The sequence below is a fragment of the Pyrus communis genome, chromosome 9 (genome assembly GCF_963583255.1).
Source record: "Pyrus communis chromosome 9, drPyrComm1.1, whole genome shotgun sequence".
In the NCBI taxonomy this organism is placed as follows: domain Eukaryota; kingdom Viridiplantae; phylum Streptophyta; class Magnoliopsida; order Rosales; family Rosaceae; genus Pyrus; species Pyrus communis.
This window is the reverse complement of record NC_084811.1, coordinates 850,716-865,606: the sequence shown is the minus strand read 5'-3', so window position 1 is coordinate 865,606 and position 14,891 is coordinate 850,716. Positions and strand designations below refer to the sequence as shown.

The 14,891-nt window shown below is 37.4% G+C and overlaps 2 protein-coding genes across 2 annotated transcripts; both read left to right on the top strand.

Moving 5' to 3' along the window:
• Positions 1 to 1,502: 1,502 nt before the first annotated feature.
• On the top strand, positions 1,503 to 4,539 carry LOC137745982 (GDSL esterase/lipase At5g33370-like). Its single transcript, XM_068486020.1, has 5 exons — positions 1,503 to 1,808; positions 2,004 to 2,131; positions 2,306 to 2,548; positions 3,691 to 3,943; positions 4,126 to 4,539. Exons 1-5 carry the CDS (start codon positions 1,577 to 1,579, stop codon positions 4,356 to 4,358), a joined length of 1,089 nt encoding a protein of 362 aa, XP_068342121.1. The 5' UTR covers positions 1,503 to 1,576; the 3' UTR covers positions 4,359 to 4,539.
• An 8,085-nt stretch (positions 4,540 to 12,624) lies between these two features.
• LOC137745798 (GDSL esterase/lipase At5g33370-like) lies at positions 12,625 to 14,660 on the top strand. Its single transcript, XM_068485811.1, has 5 exons — positions 12,625 to 12,942; positions 13,050 to 13,177; positions 13,346 to 13,588; positions 13,709 to 13,961; positions 14,170 to 14,660. Exons 1-5 carry the CDS (start codon positions 12,708 to 12,710, stop codon positions 14,400 to 14,402), a joined length of 1,092 nt encoding a protein of 363 aa, XP_068341912.1. The 5' UTR covers positions 12,625 to 12,707; the 3' UTR covers positions 14,403 to 14,660.
• The last annotated feature ends 231 nt before the right edge of the window (positions 14,661 to 14,891 follow it).

Sequence of the window (14,891 nt, the reverse complement as noted above, 5' to 3'; positions counted from 1 at the left end):
TTCATGCATGGGTTTCGGATAGTCTGCTAGCCTGCGGCGACGAGGCACGGAGAAGGGGGTCTTATTTCACTGGAGTCGAAACTCCTCCATTAGAAAATGGTGGGATTGGGGAGAAGAGAGATGGGTCTATAGACTAGTCATGGAACTGGATAGGTGAAATTGTGAGGGGTATTTGGGTTTACCAAAAAAACATGAGGATAGTATTGGTAGAAAACTTGGATCCCTGATGAATCTATTTTCAAGAACTCAATTCCCACCTCCAAGTCGAGAATCCAATTCCGGGAATTTAAGGAATTGTATTCTGAATTTTGGGTGGGTCCCACATGAATGTTAATTCCCTGCGGTTTGGTAAATCCTGGAATGACTTGGCATTTGTGCAATTTCATTTCCTACACTTTCATTCCGATTTGCTAAACAATGCTGGATGAGAGATTTTTCAATATGACTGGTACACGAGATAGTACACCACATGTTATTATGCTAATGATGAAATACGTGTGTTAAAAAGTTAATAATTAAAAAATAAAATTTTCAATTTCTATAAAGACACGTGGTGTACCATCCGTGTTCCCGTCACAATGAAAAATTTATCGTACTAAAGGAGAAAATTTTCATTGTTACCGGAACACAGATGGTACATTACGTGAATCTATATAAGTGGAAAATTGTATTTTTTAAGTTATTAATTTTTTAACACGTATATCTAACTATTTATATAATAACATGTGATGTACTATTCCGTATTTCCATTACACTAAAAAGTCTCCCGTTCTGAAGGCAAAGTACAATCATTGCTGAATGACAGATTATTGCTGAATGACAGACGATATCCTCGTTATACATGTAGCAGAATTTTAATTGATAACATAGGAGACTGTACCACCGTCACAATTTTTTGAAAAGTATAATTTATTGAAGCTGAAACAAGTAGGTGGAAAACAAGCAAGCAGGGATTGACTGTGAAAAAATCTAGGGAATTTTAACAAAAAAAAAAAAAAAAAAAAATTTCCAGTACTATTTATTTTAACGAAAAAATATATTTGTACATTAAAAAGTTAATTTTGGTATTATTCATTTTGCCCTTTATTTTGTCCTTATCGTTAAAATTCAAAATTTTCAAACTTATTCATTAATTTTCCTAAAAATTTAACCCAAATTATCATTTATTGTGTGAAAAGTGCAGTAATTTGCATGCTAAAATTGTCACCTCACCTACACCAGAATTGCCAACCTGACAACGAAACCCATGCAAAGTAAGTTTTGAACGTAGCACAACTATAGGTCGTAAATAGTGAATAACTACTACATGCTAGTGGCTGCTCAAATAATTCTCCAATATTTAATTTAACCTAACTAAGCTACGAGATTTGCATGTTTAATGGTACTCCTGGATTCTAATCCGCTGGAGGTAGAGCACGCCATTAATATGGTACCAAACAATTGAAGCAGGAGCAATATATAAAGCAATAAGCTCATTCACTTCCCAGTAGAATAAATTAGAGGTTAAGAGTGTACACAACAAAGTACACATTTGAGTTAGCTGCAGGTGTGTGAGAGTTCTTAGAGCCATTTCACAATGCATACCATTTTTGTTTCTTGGGTTCTTCTAGGTCTGCTTGCTGCTTGTGCTGGCCGTCAAGCCGAGGCACGAGCTTTCCTCGTGTTCGGAGATTCATTGGTGGACAGCGGCAACAACGACTACTTGGCCACCACTGCCAGGGCTGACTCCTACCCGTATGGCATAGATTATCCTACTCGCCGACCCACCGGTCGTTTTTCGAATGGCCTTAACATACCAGATCTTATCAGTAGGGTTCCTACGTACATTTTGTATTATAATCTCTTTCGGTACATGTTATATTATTATAGCTTAGTATATATCTTACCACCAGGGTCCCTACGTACATATTGTATTATAATCTCTTTCGGTACATGTTATATTATTATAGCTTAGTGATTATATGTTTATTGTAACATATTTTTTGCATGATATGCATGTTTAGGCCAGCATATTGGCTCAGAACCCACGTTGCCCTATTTGAGCCCACAACTCACTGGACAAAACCTACTCGTTGGTGCCAACTTTGCTTCTGCTGGGATTGGAATTCTCAATGACACTGGATTCCAGTTTGTAGGTCCTCCTTATCCTTATTATTAATTCACTTTGGCATCCACTCTTTTAACAATTAAAGTATACATATTACATCCTATACTTGCTGTTTCGCTTTTCAAATTACCATAAACAATTAATTAACAAGCAGACTTGTTAATCTTAGCAATTTCCAAAAATGCTATATTTTTGCAGCTCAACATAATCCGAATCTACAAACAACTGGAATACTTTCAGCAATACCAGACTAGAGTGAGTGCTTTAGTTGGACCTGAGCAGACTCAGCGACTTGTCAACGAAGCACTTGTTCTGATTACCCTTGGAGGCAATGATTTTGTCAACAACTACTACTTGGTGCCCTTCTCTGCTAGATCTCGACAATTCTCTCTCCCGGACTATGTCGTCTACCTCATCTCCGAGTACCGCAAAGTTCTAGCGGTAACTATATATGTGCTTGATGACTTTTTTGAAGTGTTAGTAATAACTCCGTCATTATTTTTGTTACTGCTAATGGTTGCACTATGTCACTATTTTTACTTCAGCATTCTTACCCTTTTCATTATTTAAGTAACATGATATGCATAAAGAAATGTTCTCTTTCTACCAAGTAATTATAAAATACATGGTCATTCACTATTGAATTTTATATCATAGTGAATGACAATGTACGTGATTTTAATATTTTAATTGATATTAAATTTAAAGGTGATGAGCGACTATGAATCCTTGTTCATCAGGTGACAAACAAAACATAACTCCCATTTATGCATACCAGCCTCTTGCCACATGCCTACGCGTATGCCATTTGATTTTTTATTTTATTTTTCTAATGTTCTAACACATTGTTTTTTTTCACTTATTAAAAATAATTAACATAACCACCTACAGTTTCATTTATGTGAGTTTTTTTTTTTACTTTTTTTTTCCTTAATTTTTGAAATCTTAATAGGAGAATAGTAATTTATGTATTATAAAAGCTTCATCATTATTGCATTCTCCCCTTGTATATGTAGATATTCATACATAGAGAAATGGTCACAAGAAAGTTAGGATATAGATAAGAGGAGTAATGCGACGATCGGGGGAGCAGGGAGTAATTGGGAACTTTGGAAGACATATATGCTTGGTTGGTGTGACCAACAATCAATATGACATTTTCATTAGGAAATTGTTATTAGCACTCCAAAAATCTCATTCTACACTCCAAACTTTCTATATTAGAAAGAAAATGTAGAATGAGATTTTTGGAGTACCAATAACACTTCCCTTTCATAATATATCAGACTGTTCACTTTTATTAGACAAACCATCGTTAGCTTAAAGTTGTTTACTTGCTATCAATACAAGTTAACACATGCATTTCATTCGAAATCATATCTGGCAAATTAACAAATAAGTGGGGGGAAAGGTTTCGAGGTTTTGAACGACAACCCAGAGCTCTACATACTTTTGAATTTTTTTTCTTCCCTACATTACCATGAATAATTTCTTGCTATGTAACTACTAGGTCAACATGTTTCAGGCTTTACGTGCTTTTTACAATATATGATTTAGTTTTACTTTATATTTTTAAAATGCAGAGGCTGTATGAATTAGGAGCTCGTAGGGTTTTGGTGACAGGCACAGGGCCACTAGGGTGTGTTCCAGCAGAGTTGGCTCAGCGCAGCAGAAGAGGCGAATGTGCGGTGGAGCTGCAGCGAGCTGCTTCCTTATTTAACCCACAGCTAGTCGATATGATCAACAGCCTGAATAACCAAATTGGCTCAGATGTATTTATTTCTGCAGATGCATTTCGAATGCACATGAATTTTATCTCCAATCCTCAAGCTTATGGTATGTACGTCTAATAAGCTAAATAACATCTAATAACCTTATGGTATGTACTACGTCTAACAAGTTACAAGGAGCTCGTAACTTATTTGGCTAAGAGCACACGACGTCTTTCTCTTGCGAGTGTTTAGGGTTTCAGGTTCCGGCTTCTTGAATTAATGTTATCTGGTGTGTTTGCTTTTCAGGATTTGTGAGTTCAAAGATAGCTTGCTGTGGCCAAGGACCCTACAATGGGGTCGGACTCTGCACAATTGTCTCCAACTTGTGCCCAAATAGAGATTTGTACGCGTTTTGGGATTCATTCCATCCTTCTGAGAAAGCAAACAGAATTATTGTGCAGATAATCCTTACTGGGTCCAACGAGTACATGAATCCAATGAACCTCAGTACTATATTGGCCTTGGACTCTAAGACCTAGAACTAGTTCTACAACTACAATGGGTGTGTTTGTTTTCTATCATAAGACTTTCTTCATTTTCTCAATGTGTCTTCGTTAGTATTGTCCATTTATTATAATTTTCCTTATGTCGTGGAAAACGTTAGTGTGATATTGTTATTTTGATTTCAGTGGTTCGACTATTGAATAATTTCAATTTTAATTAGCCTTGTCTTTGTTTTGTTCCCTCCCTCTCTTGTCATAAACCTTACATTCAAACGTCATATTTTGCTACCAACCCCATCTCATCGAAGATGACCAGCTGGCTATTAGTCCTTGAAATAGATTCTAAGTCCGAATCTCTCCTCCCTGTTGAATCTTTGGGAGTACAGTTCCTCGTCGACGAACACAAAACACGTACTTCAAGCGTCTAAGGACCAAAACAGTCTCAAACATTTAAGGCCCAACAATAAAGGGCTCACACGTTAAAGTGAAGCATGATATGACTTCCCAATAGGCCCAAATTTTGATATTATAGCGATGTGTAATATCTTCTGCTCAACACACCTACAGAACTCCATAGCTTTCGGTTTTTTAGGCTTAATTTTATTCAGTTTTTCTAACTGCTTTTTGGCTGAGATTTCTAACTTGGCTTTTAGGAAACAATCTTGCCAGTCGCAGAGAATTACATTTTTACATGGAAAAATAGATCGGATGAGAAACAACCTGTTCTTGGGAGCAAACCCCAATAAACTTTGCCAAATGTTAAGTACAAAATACGCATGTAATAACTTTAGTATTATAGTAACATCACGCGACAACATTCTAGATACTGTAAATACCTCCTAATTAAGAGTCTAAATGTAGCCTCATATAGAAAAATCAACCACCAAAGCGACACAAATGCGCATAGCGTTCTGGTCAACTAAGTGTATATAAAAAAAATGTAGGCTAGAATTGTAATTATATTTCATCCACTACTACAATTGGCAAGCAGCTACTAAACTAGGTATTGAAAACCCTAATGAGAATAATCTAGTAAATAATGGGCCATAATTTAAGTATTCCAAGGAAAATTTAGGGTTGATGTAAGATCCCACATCGTCTAGGGGAGTGATCCTTATATGTATATTCTCATCCCTACCTAACACGAGGTTTTTTGGGAGCTCACTGGTTTCGGGTTCCATGGGAACTCCGAAGTTAAGAAAGTAGCGCGCGGGAGCACTCCCATGATGGATGACCCACTGGAAAGTTTTCATCTGAGTTCTCAGAAACAAAACCGTGAGGATGTGACTGAGGCCCAAAACGGACAATATCGTGCTACAGTAATGGAACAGACCCGGGATGTGACAGTTGATACAACTTTCTGTGGCAAATTGGAGGTTTGGAGTTGGAGCTCAAATAGTGCAGAAATGTGAAAGTTGAAAGCAAATACAAACAAGGAAATTAACCCAGATTTATTGGGGGACAACTCGACAGCTATATGGAGGAGCCGTATGTACAGTTTGTATGAACACTTTTGAAATAAATTTTGTATTGCCCCAGCAAGGACAGATATCGGCATGATGACAACTCTCTCCAACTTCATTAACTTGGCCTCCAAAGGTGTTGTACACCATATAATATATATGTCCAAACTAGGGTTAAGAAAACATTTACGTATACACCGATCAATTTTGTGTGTTAGTTTCTCCTTCCTCAGTATCGTTTGATGCTTGTAACAAAATAAAACTAAAGCGTAATTAGGTTCAACCATTCAATATATTTTGCTTACAAATTTACAACATTAGAGTTGAACCCCGAAATGTTCGAAAAATTTTAGTACAACAAGGAGGCATTTTGCAGTTGCATGCCTGTCTCAATGAATTTGACCTAATTTTGTTCTTAATTGTGCAGCTATTTTCATTTGAAGCTAGCTTGACACAGCTGCTAGGGTGTCAATCAAGGGCATGAGTTTCAAGTGCTCTGCATTGCTGAAAATTAAAGAGCCTCACAAGTAGGTTGAGAGAAAAAGAGTCGAATAAAACTTGACAAACCGTCGGGATAAAGCTAAGGCTTTTCTTTTTGTTAGTTGAACCGTCCATACAGCAAAAATCAATTCGTGGGAACGATACTGTTGTGTAGTAGTTGGTATTATAAAGGCTCCCTTAATTCACACACACACACACACACACACACATATATATATATATATATATATATATATTACTTCACGGTACTCTAGACTGGTCCAATTATTTTGAGAAGTAAGTTTCTGGGGCCCCAAATACACTGCTAAGTTACAATGCGCTAATGTTATAAAGTATCTTATTAGCGAAGGAAACTTACTTACATTGAGAACACATAACTTTACATGAAGAGAAAAAATGAGAGAACAGGGAATTGCTTCATGCAAGTTCTTTGCCTTCTCACCAACCAGACGTGCTCCATGTGCCCACATGTTAGACTTTGAATATTTGTCACATGTGAGGGGGCATCTAAGTCTGTGAATAAAGATTTCGGTGAGGGGGCATGTAAGTATGTGAATAAAGATTCCATGTCGAAAATTTGCCGAACCTTGCATGTTCTTATAAAGAGTTAGACTACTGTTAGTCACTATATTGTCAATTGATTTTACGGTGAAACTTTTTTTTTTTTAGACAAATTATGTTTAAGCATGTAGGGTTGAAGCTATACTTTTGATTTGAATTTGCAATCCAATCATTCAATAGTTATTTTAAGCAACTTTTTCAGGACCATAATGGAATGAACATTGAGAATGATTAGCAGAAGATTTTAAAGCTGTGAAATTAGGTGGTTTGCAATCAAATCTGCACGAACTATGTTGACTAAATAATTACCCAGTTTTATGATAATAATTAGTTTTGATCACATGCCTGGTGGTAAGTTAGCAAAACTACTGCTGGGAGTGGAAAAGTTAAATCTATAAGAGCAATTTCAGCGTTGGAGTCCTTCCCCCAGACTATTTACTATTCAATCCACCTGGTGAATAGTAATTGCCCTTAATGAACAGTAATCGCTTTTTGCATCTCCACCGTTACACTTCAATAACCCTAGCAATAGGCAATAAAATATTAGTATTTTTTAAATTTATAAAATAATACAAAATAATTTTAATTGTAATTTCGGATAAGATTTTTAATCGTTCTCGTTGCGCCACGTATCATTATCCGAAGTATCATTAAATAATACAAAATAATTTTATTTGTAATTTCGGATAAGATTTTTAATTGTTCTCGTTGCGTCATTTGTCATAAAATCCGAAAAGACAATTATTGGGGATGAATTTCCAATAAGATTTTTAATCGTACTCGTTGCGCCACGTGTCATTATCCGAAAATACAATTATTGGTGATGGATTTCTAATAAGATTATTAACCAATCACGCTGCGCCACGTATCATAATTTGTTTACAATCTTTGAGGATAGATTTCCATAAGATTTTTAATGAATGACCGCATGCCACGTGGCATTATCTACAACCTAATCCTTTATGAATCCTCCATATAATCCACCATCTATCCTCACAAATCTCACACCAATTTTCTCAAGATCTCTATCATTATTCATAGTTTCTGCTTCTTTCTTCACAAAAATCTGTATCATTATTCATAGTTTCTGCTTCTTTCTTACAATGTCTTCTTCTTCTTCAAGGATGATGTGGGAACTCGATGAGGAAGAGGAAGAATTGTTTAACCAATCAGAAGGAATGTTCAATCTCCAGGTGGCAAAAAATGAGAAGGAAGAGGATGAAGAGCGTAGAATGAGAGATGACGAAGTAAGAATGGGCAGAACCTCACATTCCCGTCGAGTCATCCAAGCTGTAGCTCAGATATGCAGGCCCAGCCGTTCTGGAAACCTTGATAGAAGCAGGCAATGACGAGGTACGGAACTCTTAGACGATTATTTTGTCCATAATAGTGCATTCCCTGATACGTACTTTAGACGTCGTTTTAGAATGAAATGACATTTGTTCGACAAAATCATGATTGCTGTTTGCAACCATGATTCTTACTTTGTGCAAAAGAAAGATGCTTTTGGTGCTATAGGTCTTCTTCCTCAGCAAAAAATTACTGTTGCCTTGTGGATACTTGCATATGGAGCATCTGTAGACCAAGTGGATGAGATAACGAAGATGGGGAAACAACCATTCTCGAGTCCCTGATGAGGTTTTGCCGAGCAATCGAATCTATCTACACCACAGAGTACCTCCGGAAACCTACAAACATGGACTTGCAACGACTTTTGAAGAAGGCTGAGATGCGTGGTTTTCTGGGATGATTGGAAGCATTGATTGTATGCACTGGACGTGGAAAAACTGTCCAAGTGCATGACAAGACGCTTATAGGGACAGAAAAAGAGCAAAAAGTATCATCTTGGGGGCGGTGACATCTTTTGATACATGGATTTGGCACGCCTTTTTCAGGGTTCCGGGAGCTCAAAGTGACCTCAACATCCTTGCCCAATCCCCAGTGTTCAACGATGTCCTGCAAGGAAAGGCACCAAAAGTCACGTATGAGGTCAACGGACGTATGTACGACGGGCCATACTACTTAGCTGACGAAATTTACCCAAGGTGGTCAACATGCGTCAAAACAGTGCCACATCTGCGAAATGCAAAGGAAAAATACTTTGCAAGCTGTCAAGAGGGGTGCAGGAAGGATGTGGAGCGTTGTTTCTGTATCTTCCAAGCTCGCTGGGCGATCGTCAGAGGTGCTGCCAAATTGTTTGATGTAGAGTCGCTTCAATCCATCATGATGACGTGCATCATTTTTCATAACATGATTGTGGAAGATGAGTACGATTATGATGCCGTTGATGAATATGAGCCAAACACGATGAACAATTCAAGAACACGTATATATTGTGCTCATGACGCCACCGATGAGCCCGTGCAACATGAGCCATTACAAAGGGATGAACGTTACAATGAAAGGCTCATTCAACGATATACTGCATTTCAACTGACAGACATGCACAATGCCCGGCAAATTGACTTGATAGAGCACCAATGGACATTTAAACAAGCTGAAGATAATTAAGTTCATTTAGTGTGTTTTTTTGAATTTGGTATGTTTATGTAATTTTATTTGGTGTGTTTTATTATTTGGTATGTTTATGTAATTTTTTTAGTTCAGCTTTAGTGAGTTTTTTATTATTCGGTATGCTTATGTAATTTTATTTGGCGTGTTTTTGTCATTTGAATAAATATTCTCTTAGTATAAATAACTTACCAAATTCATTTGAATAAATATTCAATAAATTGTAAACAACATGAAGTACTATATTCAGTAAATAATAAATTACAACCCAAGGTGATTGGAAAATTATGGGCTCCGATTACAAAAACTACTTTATTCATCATCACTTAACTAATTTGTGGTGCTAGGATGATCTTCTCTTGTGGTGCTAGGACCATCTTGGCTTGCTCTCGCTTCTCTTGCACACCTCCTTCGTACCACGTCCGCTTTCTCTGACTTCCAAAAAAATTTAGAATTTGGAGACTTCCCTTCTAAAGGCATATTTATAATCTCACGATCTCGTTGAGCCCATCTTTCTTCTCTAACATGTTCCCTTTCTTGCCTAAGTAGCTCTCTTTCTCTCTCATTAGCCTGAAATTCTCTCTCAATAGCTGCAGATTTTGCGTCATCTCTAGCCTTATCAGCCTCATATTTCGCCATTTCTCTCGCCAAAGTCAATTCACCTTGGCGAGTAAGTTCTTCCATGAACTTTGCATAATCATTCTTGGAAGCACTCCCTTTTCTTTTTGAAGCCTTCTTACCTTGAGGCCTAATTGGATAACGGGTCGAACTTGACGCTTTTTTAGGGAATGGTGTTTCGGGCACTTCTTCTGCATCATCTTCATGAACATGCGAGACATGATCAGGTGTAGAGTGTAGAGGGGTGTTGTTCATGAAAACTTCGGGACCGACAGGTACAACTCTAAATTTAGGACAATCTTTGACAATATTCCAACATTCCCACCGGTTGAATGATTTATTTTTGCTTTTGGTTTTGGCACCGTACCAAGCTTGTGCTTGAAGTTCCTACACAATGAAAATAAGTAACAAATAAATAATACAAACAAATAATTATAATGTAAGTAGGTAATAAATAAATAATACAAACAAATAATTATAATGTAAGTAGGTAACAAATAAATAATACAAACAAATAATGATAATGTAAATTTGGGTATAGTACAAACAAATAAATAATATATTGTTACCTGATCCGAGTAATTTTCCCCATTTCGAATATTACTACTAGCTTGTGCCAAGGCGTCTCTCCACGTATTAAACGATTGGCTAAGTAATTTCCAACGTCTGGACATCGATTTTTTGGTTCTTTTCCCACCAATTTTCTCAAGATAATTGGTATAAAAAAGACTCCACATTTCTCGCAACTGCATCTCATTACCCGGTAAGCGAACTATGAGTAACTTCAACCCAGCTAGTACACAACGCAACATCTTCAAGAAGCGACCAATTCGTACATGCATCAGTAGTCATTTTGTTGAAAAAAAATGGATTGAAACTTTGAGAGAAAGAAAGGAATGTGATTGAAAGTAGTTGAGAAAATATGAAATTGTGGTGTAAGGTAGATGATAATGAGAAGGTATTTAAAGAAAAGTAAAAACAATTTTTTTAAAAAAAATTTCAGAAATTTTTTTTTCTAATTTTTTACAATTTTTTTTTAAATTTTTATTCAATTAATTAATTTCTGTCGTTGGATATAAAAAAATTTGAATTCCAACACTCTAGATTGTGCCACGTGTCACAACGATAACTTGTCTTAATTTTAAAACTATTTTTTCTTTTATTTATTTATTTATAAAGCATATTAATATTGACCGTTGATCTCAGATCGAACGGTGGATATTAAATAAGACTTTTTTTATTTTTTTTACCGTTGAGATCGAACGGACCGTGGGAAGCCACGTAGCTTCCCAACGGTAACTTTTGAATCTGAAAAAGTGGCTGATTTTTCTAAAAATGTGTCGGCGACGCGCCCCCACACGTGAGTGGGGTGCACGGGCCTGACAAAAAAAAAAAAAAAAAAAAGGCCTGACGCCAGACTGACGTTAGCCTTGGCGTCACATCCACTCGGGCTCTCGGGCTGGCAATTCTTCACAGGCCCGGAGCTCAGGCCTCCACCTCCACTCGGGCTCCTTCACGCTGGAGCCGATCCATAGGCCCTCGGGCCGTATTCTTTGGGCTATCTCCCGAGCAATCCACCACGGTGGAGTTGCTCTAAGCTACATTCATAGGTGCTTCTATATTCTAAGGCTTCAAATTAAATTTTAACCAGGGGTGGTCACAACCATAATCATTAATTTACTGGAACCAAAATTGAATTATTATTATTATAGTGAAGTTGGTAACTGTCACGGGCAAAGTTTGAAGAAGGAATGTATTTCACGAGCATGGAAATTTCATCACAAATCATCAACAACCTGTCCCATGTACTAGCATGTGAAATTGGCTGTCACATTAATGTGATGCTTTCTCACAAATTGTAACAATTAGGTGGTGACTACTGATGTTTCGAAATAAGAACAATATTTATCTGCAGCAGGTTAATTTGATCCATTCCAACACTAGATCTTTAGCACGAAAAGTAAAAACTGTAAAAGGGTTGAAGTTGAGCAAGAGAACAAACTTGAACAGCACATATGCATGTAGCGTGCGCTAGCTTGTCTACAAACTATGCTGTCACGGGGTACAATTTTGTTTACAGCACGTCAAGTTATAGACATAAGAGTACATATACATTAAGTTGCAGGAGAATGACTTATCTATATTGGCTAATGGAATAATATTCTAAATAAATAACGCATTGTAATATACACCAATGCGGTATTTGTTTTTAATATCCTTATAGTGACTTATCATGTGTGGTCAAGTCTCTTCCCAATTCAAGGACGTAGTCTAATGAGCCTGACCCAACTGAAAATTACATTAAATTTTTCTCATTTCTGAGTTCTGAGTTCTGACTTGGCAGTAAGTTTAAAAGCTAAAATATTGGTCGAATAACCACTTCAATTGATTACAAGAAGCTGAAATTTCTGGATCAAACAAAAAAAAAAAAAAAAAAAGAAAAAAAAAAAAGAAGGAAGCTGAAATTTCAAACCAGCTTTTGCTTTTGCATTGCCAACCATACAAGACATTGCCATAAACACAAACTACAAATATAGCTTTGCTTTTGCACAAGTGGGCCTAAGTTTTTACTCCAATCGGCCAACACCCCCACCTATATAACCCCCCTCTCATCGATTCAAACTTCCACATATACTCATTGCGATCATTGTACAATCATAAAAAAAGATCTAGGTCAAACTCCTTTCTATTTTCTTTGTTGGGTTACTTTCAAAAGTCAAAAGCCAACTCCATGGCTAGCTCATTGGCCATTTTTGGTGTGCTTATGATCATGGCGTTGGGAATGTTGAGTTATGAGGCTGAGGCTCGTGCCTTTTTTGTCTTTGGAGACTCACTGGTCGACAATGGCAACAACAACTACTTAGCCACCACCGCTCGTGCCGACTCTCCTCCTTACGGCATTGACTATCCCACCGGTCGACCCACCGGCCGTTTCTCCAATGGCTTGAACATTCCTGACTTCATCAGTTACGGTTTTCTTCCATTCTCTTTTTCTTTCCGATTTTTCGGGGTTTTTTTTCACCTCATTCGCATTTACTGAATTGACCTAATATGTGCGTGTGTGTATATATAGGCCAGCAACTTGGCGCAGAACCTACATTGCCATACTTGAGTCCAGAGCTCACAGGGCAAAAGCTACTAGTTGGTGCAAACTTTGCCTCTGCTGGCATTGGAATTCTCAATGACACTGGGATTCAGTTTGTAAGTTTTTTTTCAAACCAAATAAAGGATAATGCAAGATTAGCTCTTTAGTGCCCAGGCACAAATTGCTACACGCTAGTTAATTAATTATCTTCGTAAAGTTGTCAACCAACAATTTTCTTTTATTTTTTAACTAGCAATGGATTATATCATATGTGATATTTTCAGATAAATATAATCAGAATGACAAGGCAATTTGACTACTTCCAACAATACCAGCAAAGGCTGTCTTCCCTAATCGGACCTCAACGTACCAAACAACTCGTAAATCAAGCACTCGTCCTCCTCACCGTCGGCGGCAACGATTTTGTCAACAACTACTACCTGGTGCCTTTCTCCGCAAGATCTCGCCAGTTTGATCTGCCAGACTATGTCAGATACCTCATTTCCGAGCTCCGAAAACTTCTCTTGGTAACCAATTCTCAGTTAGGCTAAGTTCGATAATGAAATTGGTAGCTAAGCAACAATGTCTCATGTTAATGACTTATTATTATGTGTTGTTTGATCATCCTTGGTGTCATAACTTTACAGAAAATGTATGATCTTGGAGCACGAAGGGTTTTGGTGACGGGGACAGGACCACTAGGCTGTGTGCCGGCCGAATTGGCCATGAGAAGCAGGAACGGAGAATGCTCAGCGGAGCTGCAACGAGCTGCGTCTCTGTACAACCCCCAACTCATTCAGATGCTGAGATCAGTCAACAGCCAACTCGGTTCGGATGTCTTCATTGCTGCAAACACTCAGCAGACCCACAATGACTTCGTCAGCAACCCTCAAGCTTTTGGTAAATAAATTATACACACACATATATCAATCTTATGACCATGGTGTAATATCATGATCATGGATTAAGCTTTAGTTTGAAAGATTTACATATTCGGGAATCTCCAGATTTACGCTTATTTTCAACCCTACCAAGCATTTTGTTGCTTACTATACCCTTTTGTAGTGTTGGTGACATAACATTGTTTGTTTTAATTTTTATTGTGTAGGATTTTCTACGTCAAAGATTGCATGCTGTGGGCAAGGACCTTACAATGGCTTGGGGCTGTGCACGGTGGCCTCAAACTTGTGCCCGAACCGCAACCAATACGCTTTCTGGGATGCATTTCATCCATCTGAAAAGGCGAACAAACTGATCGTTCAGAATATTTTGAAAGGGGATGAAAAGTACATGTACCCCATGAACCTCAGCACCATCTTGGCTTTGGATTCCAGGACCTAAGACATATGTTTATCTGTCTTTCCATTTGAAACTATATTTATATGTACTAGATCATGATATGTGTTAAATGCGAGTACTAGCTGCCATTGATGTTTGTGTCCGTGCTGGGAAGTCTAGTGATTAAAAACTGATTGGAGCTTCCCAATTGCTTTGTAGTTCTTGTAATGGTTGATGGGAAAGATTTTTCCCAAGGTGACAATGTCAAACTTTCCAAGTTATGTGCAATCACCTTTAATTTCCATTCAGTCTTTTTGTTCATTGGGTTTAGCTTGATCAAAATTTGCTGATCTTGGTTTATTGTAGCTATTGAACATAACCTTTGGGCACGACCATTTCTTCGTGTTACATGGGTGTGATTTGTCTACTCTCTTTATAGAATACCACTTAAAAGTTCGTTTTTGTGAGTGTAATTTAAGAGTTGGTGGAGAATATTTTTTTCGTTATACTCGAGTGACATTCTAATTAGCTTAATCTAAATTATGGAAAAGG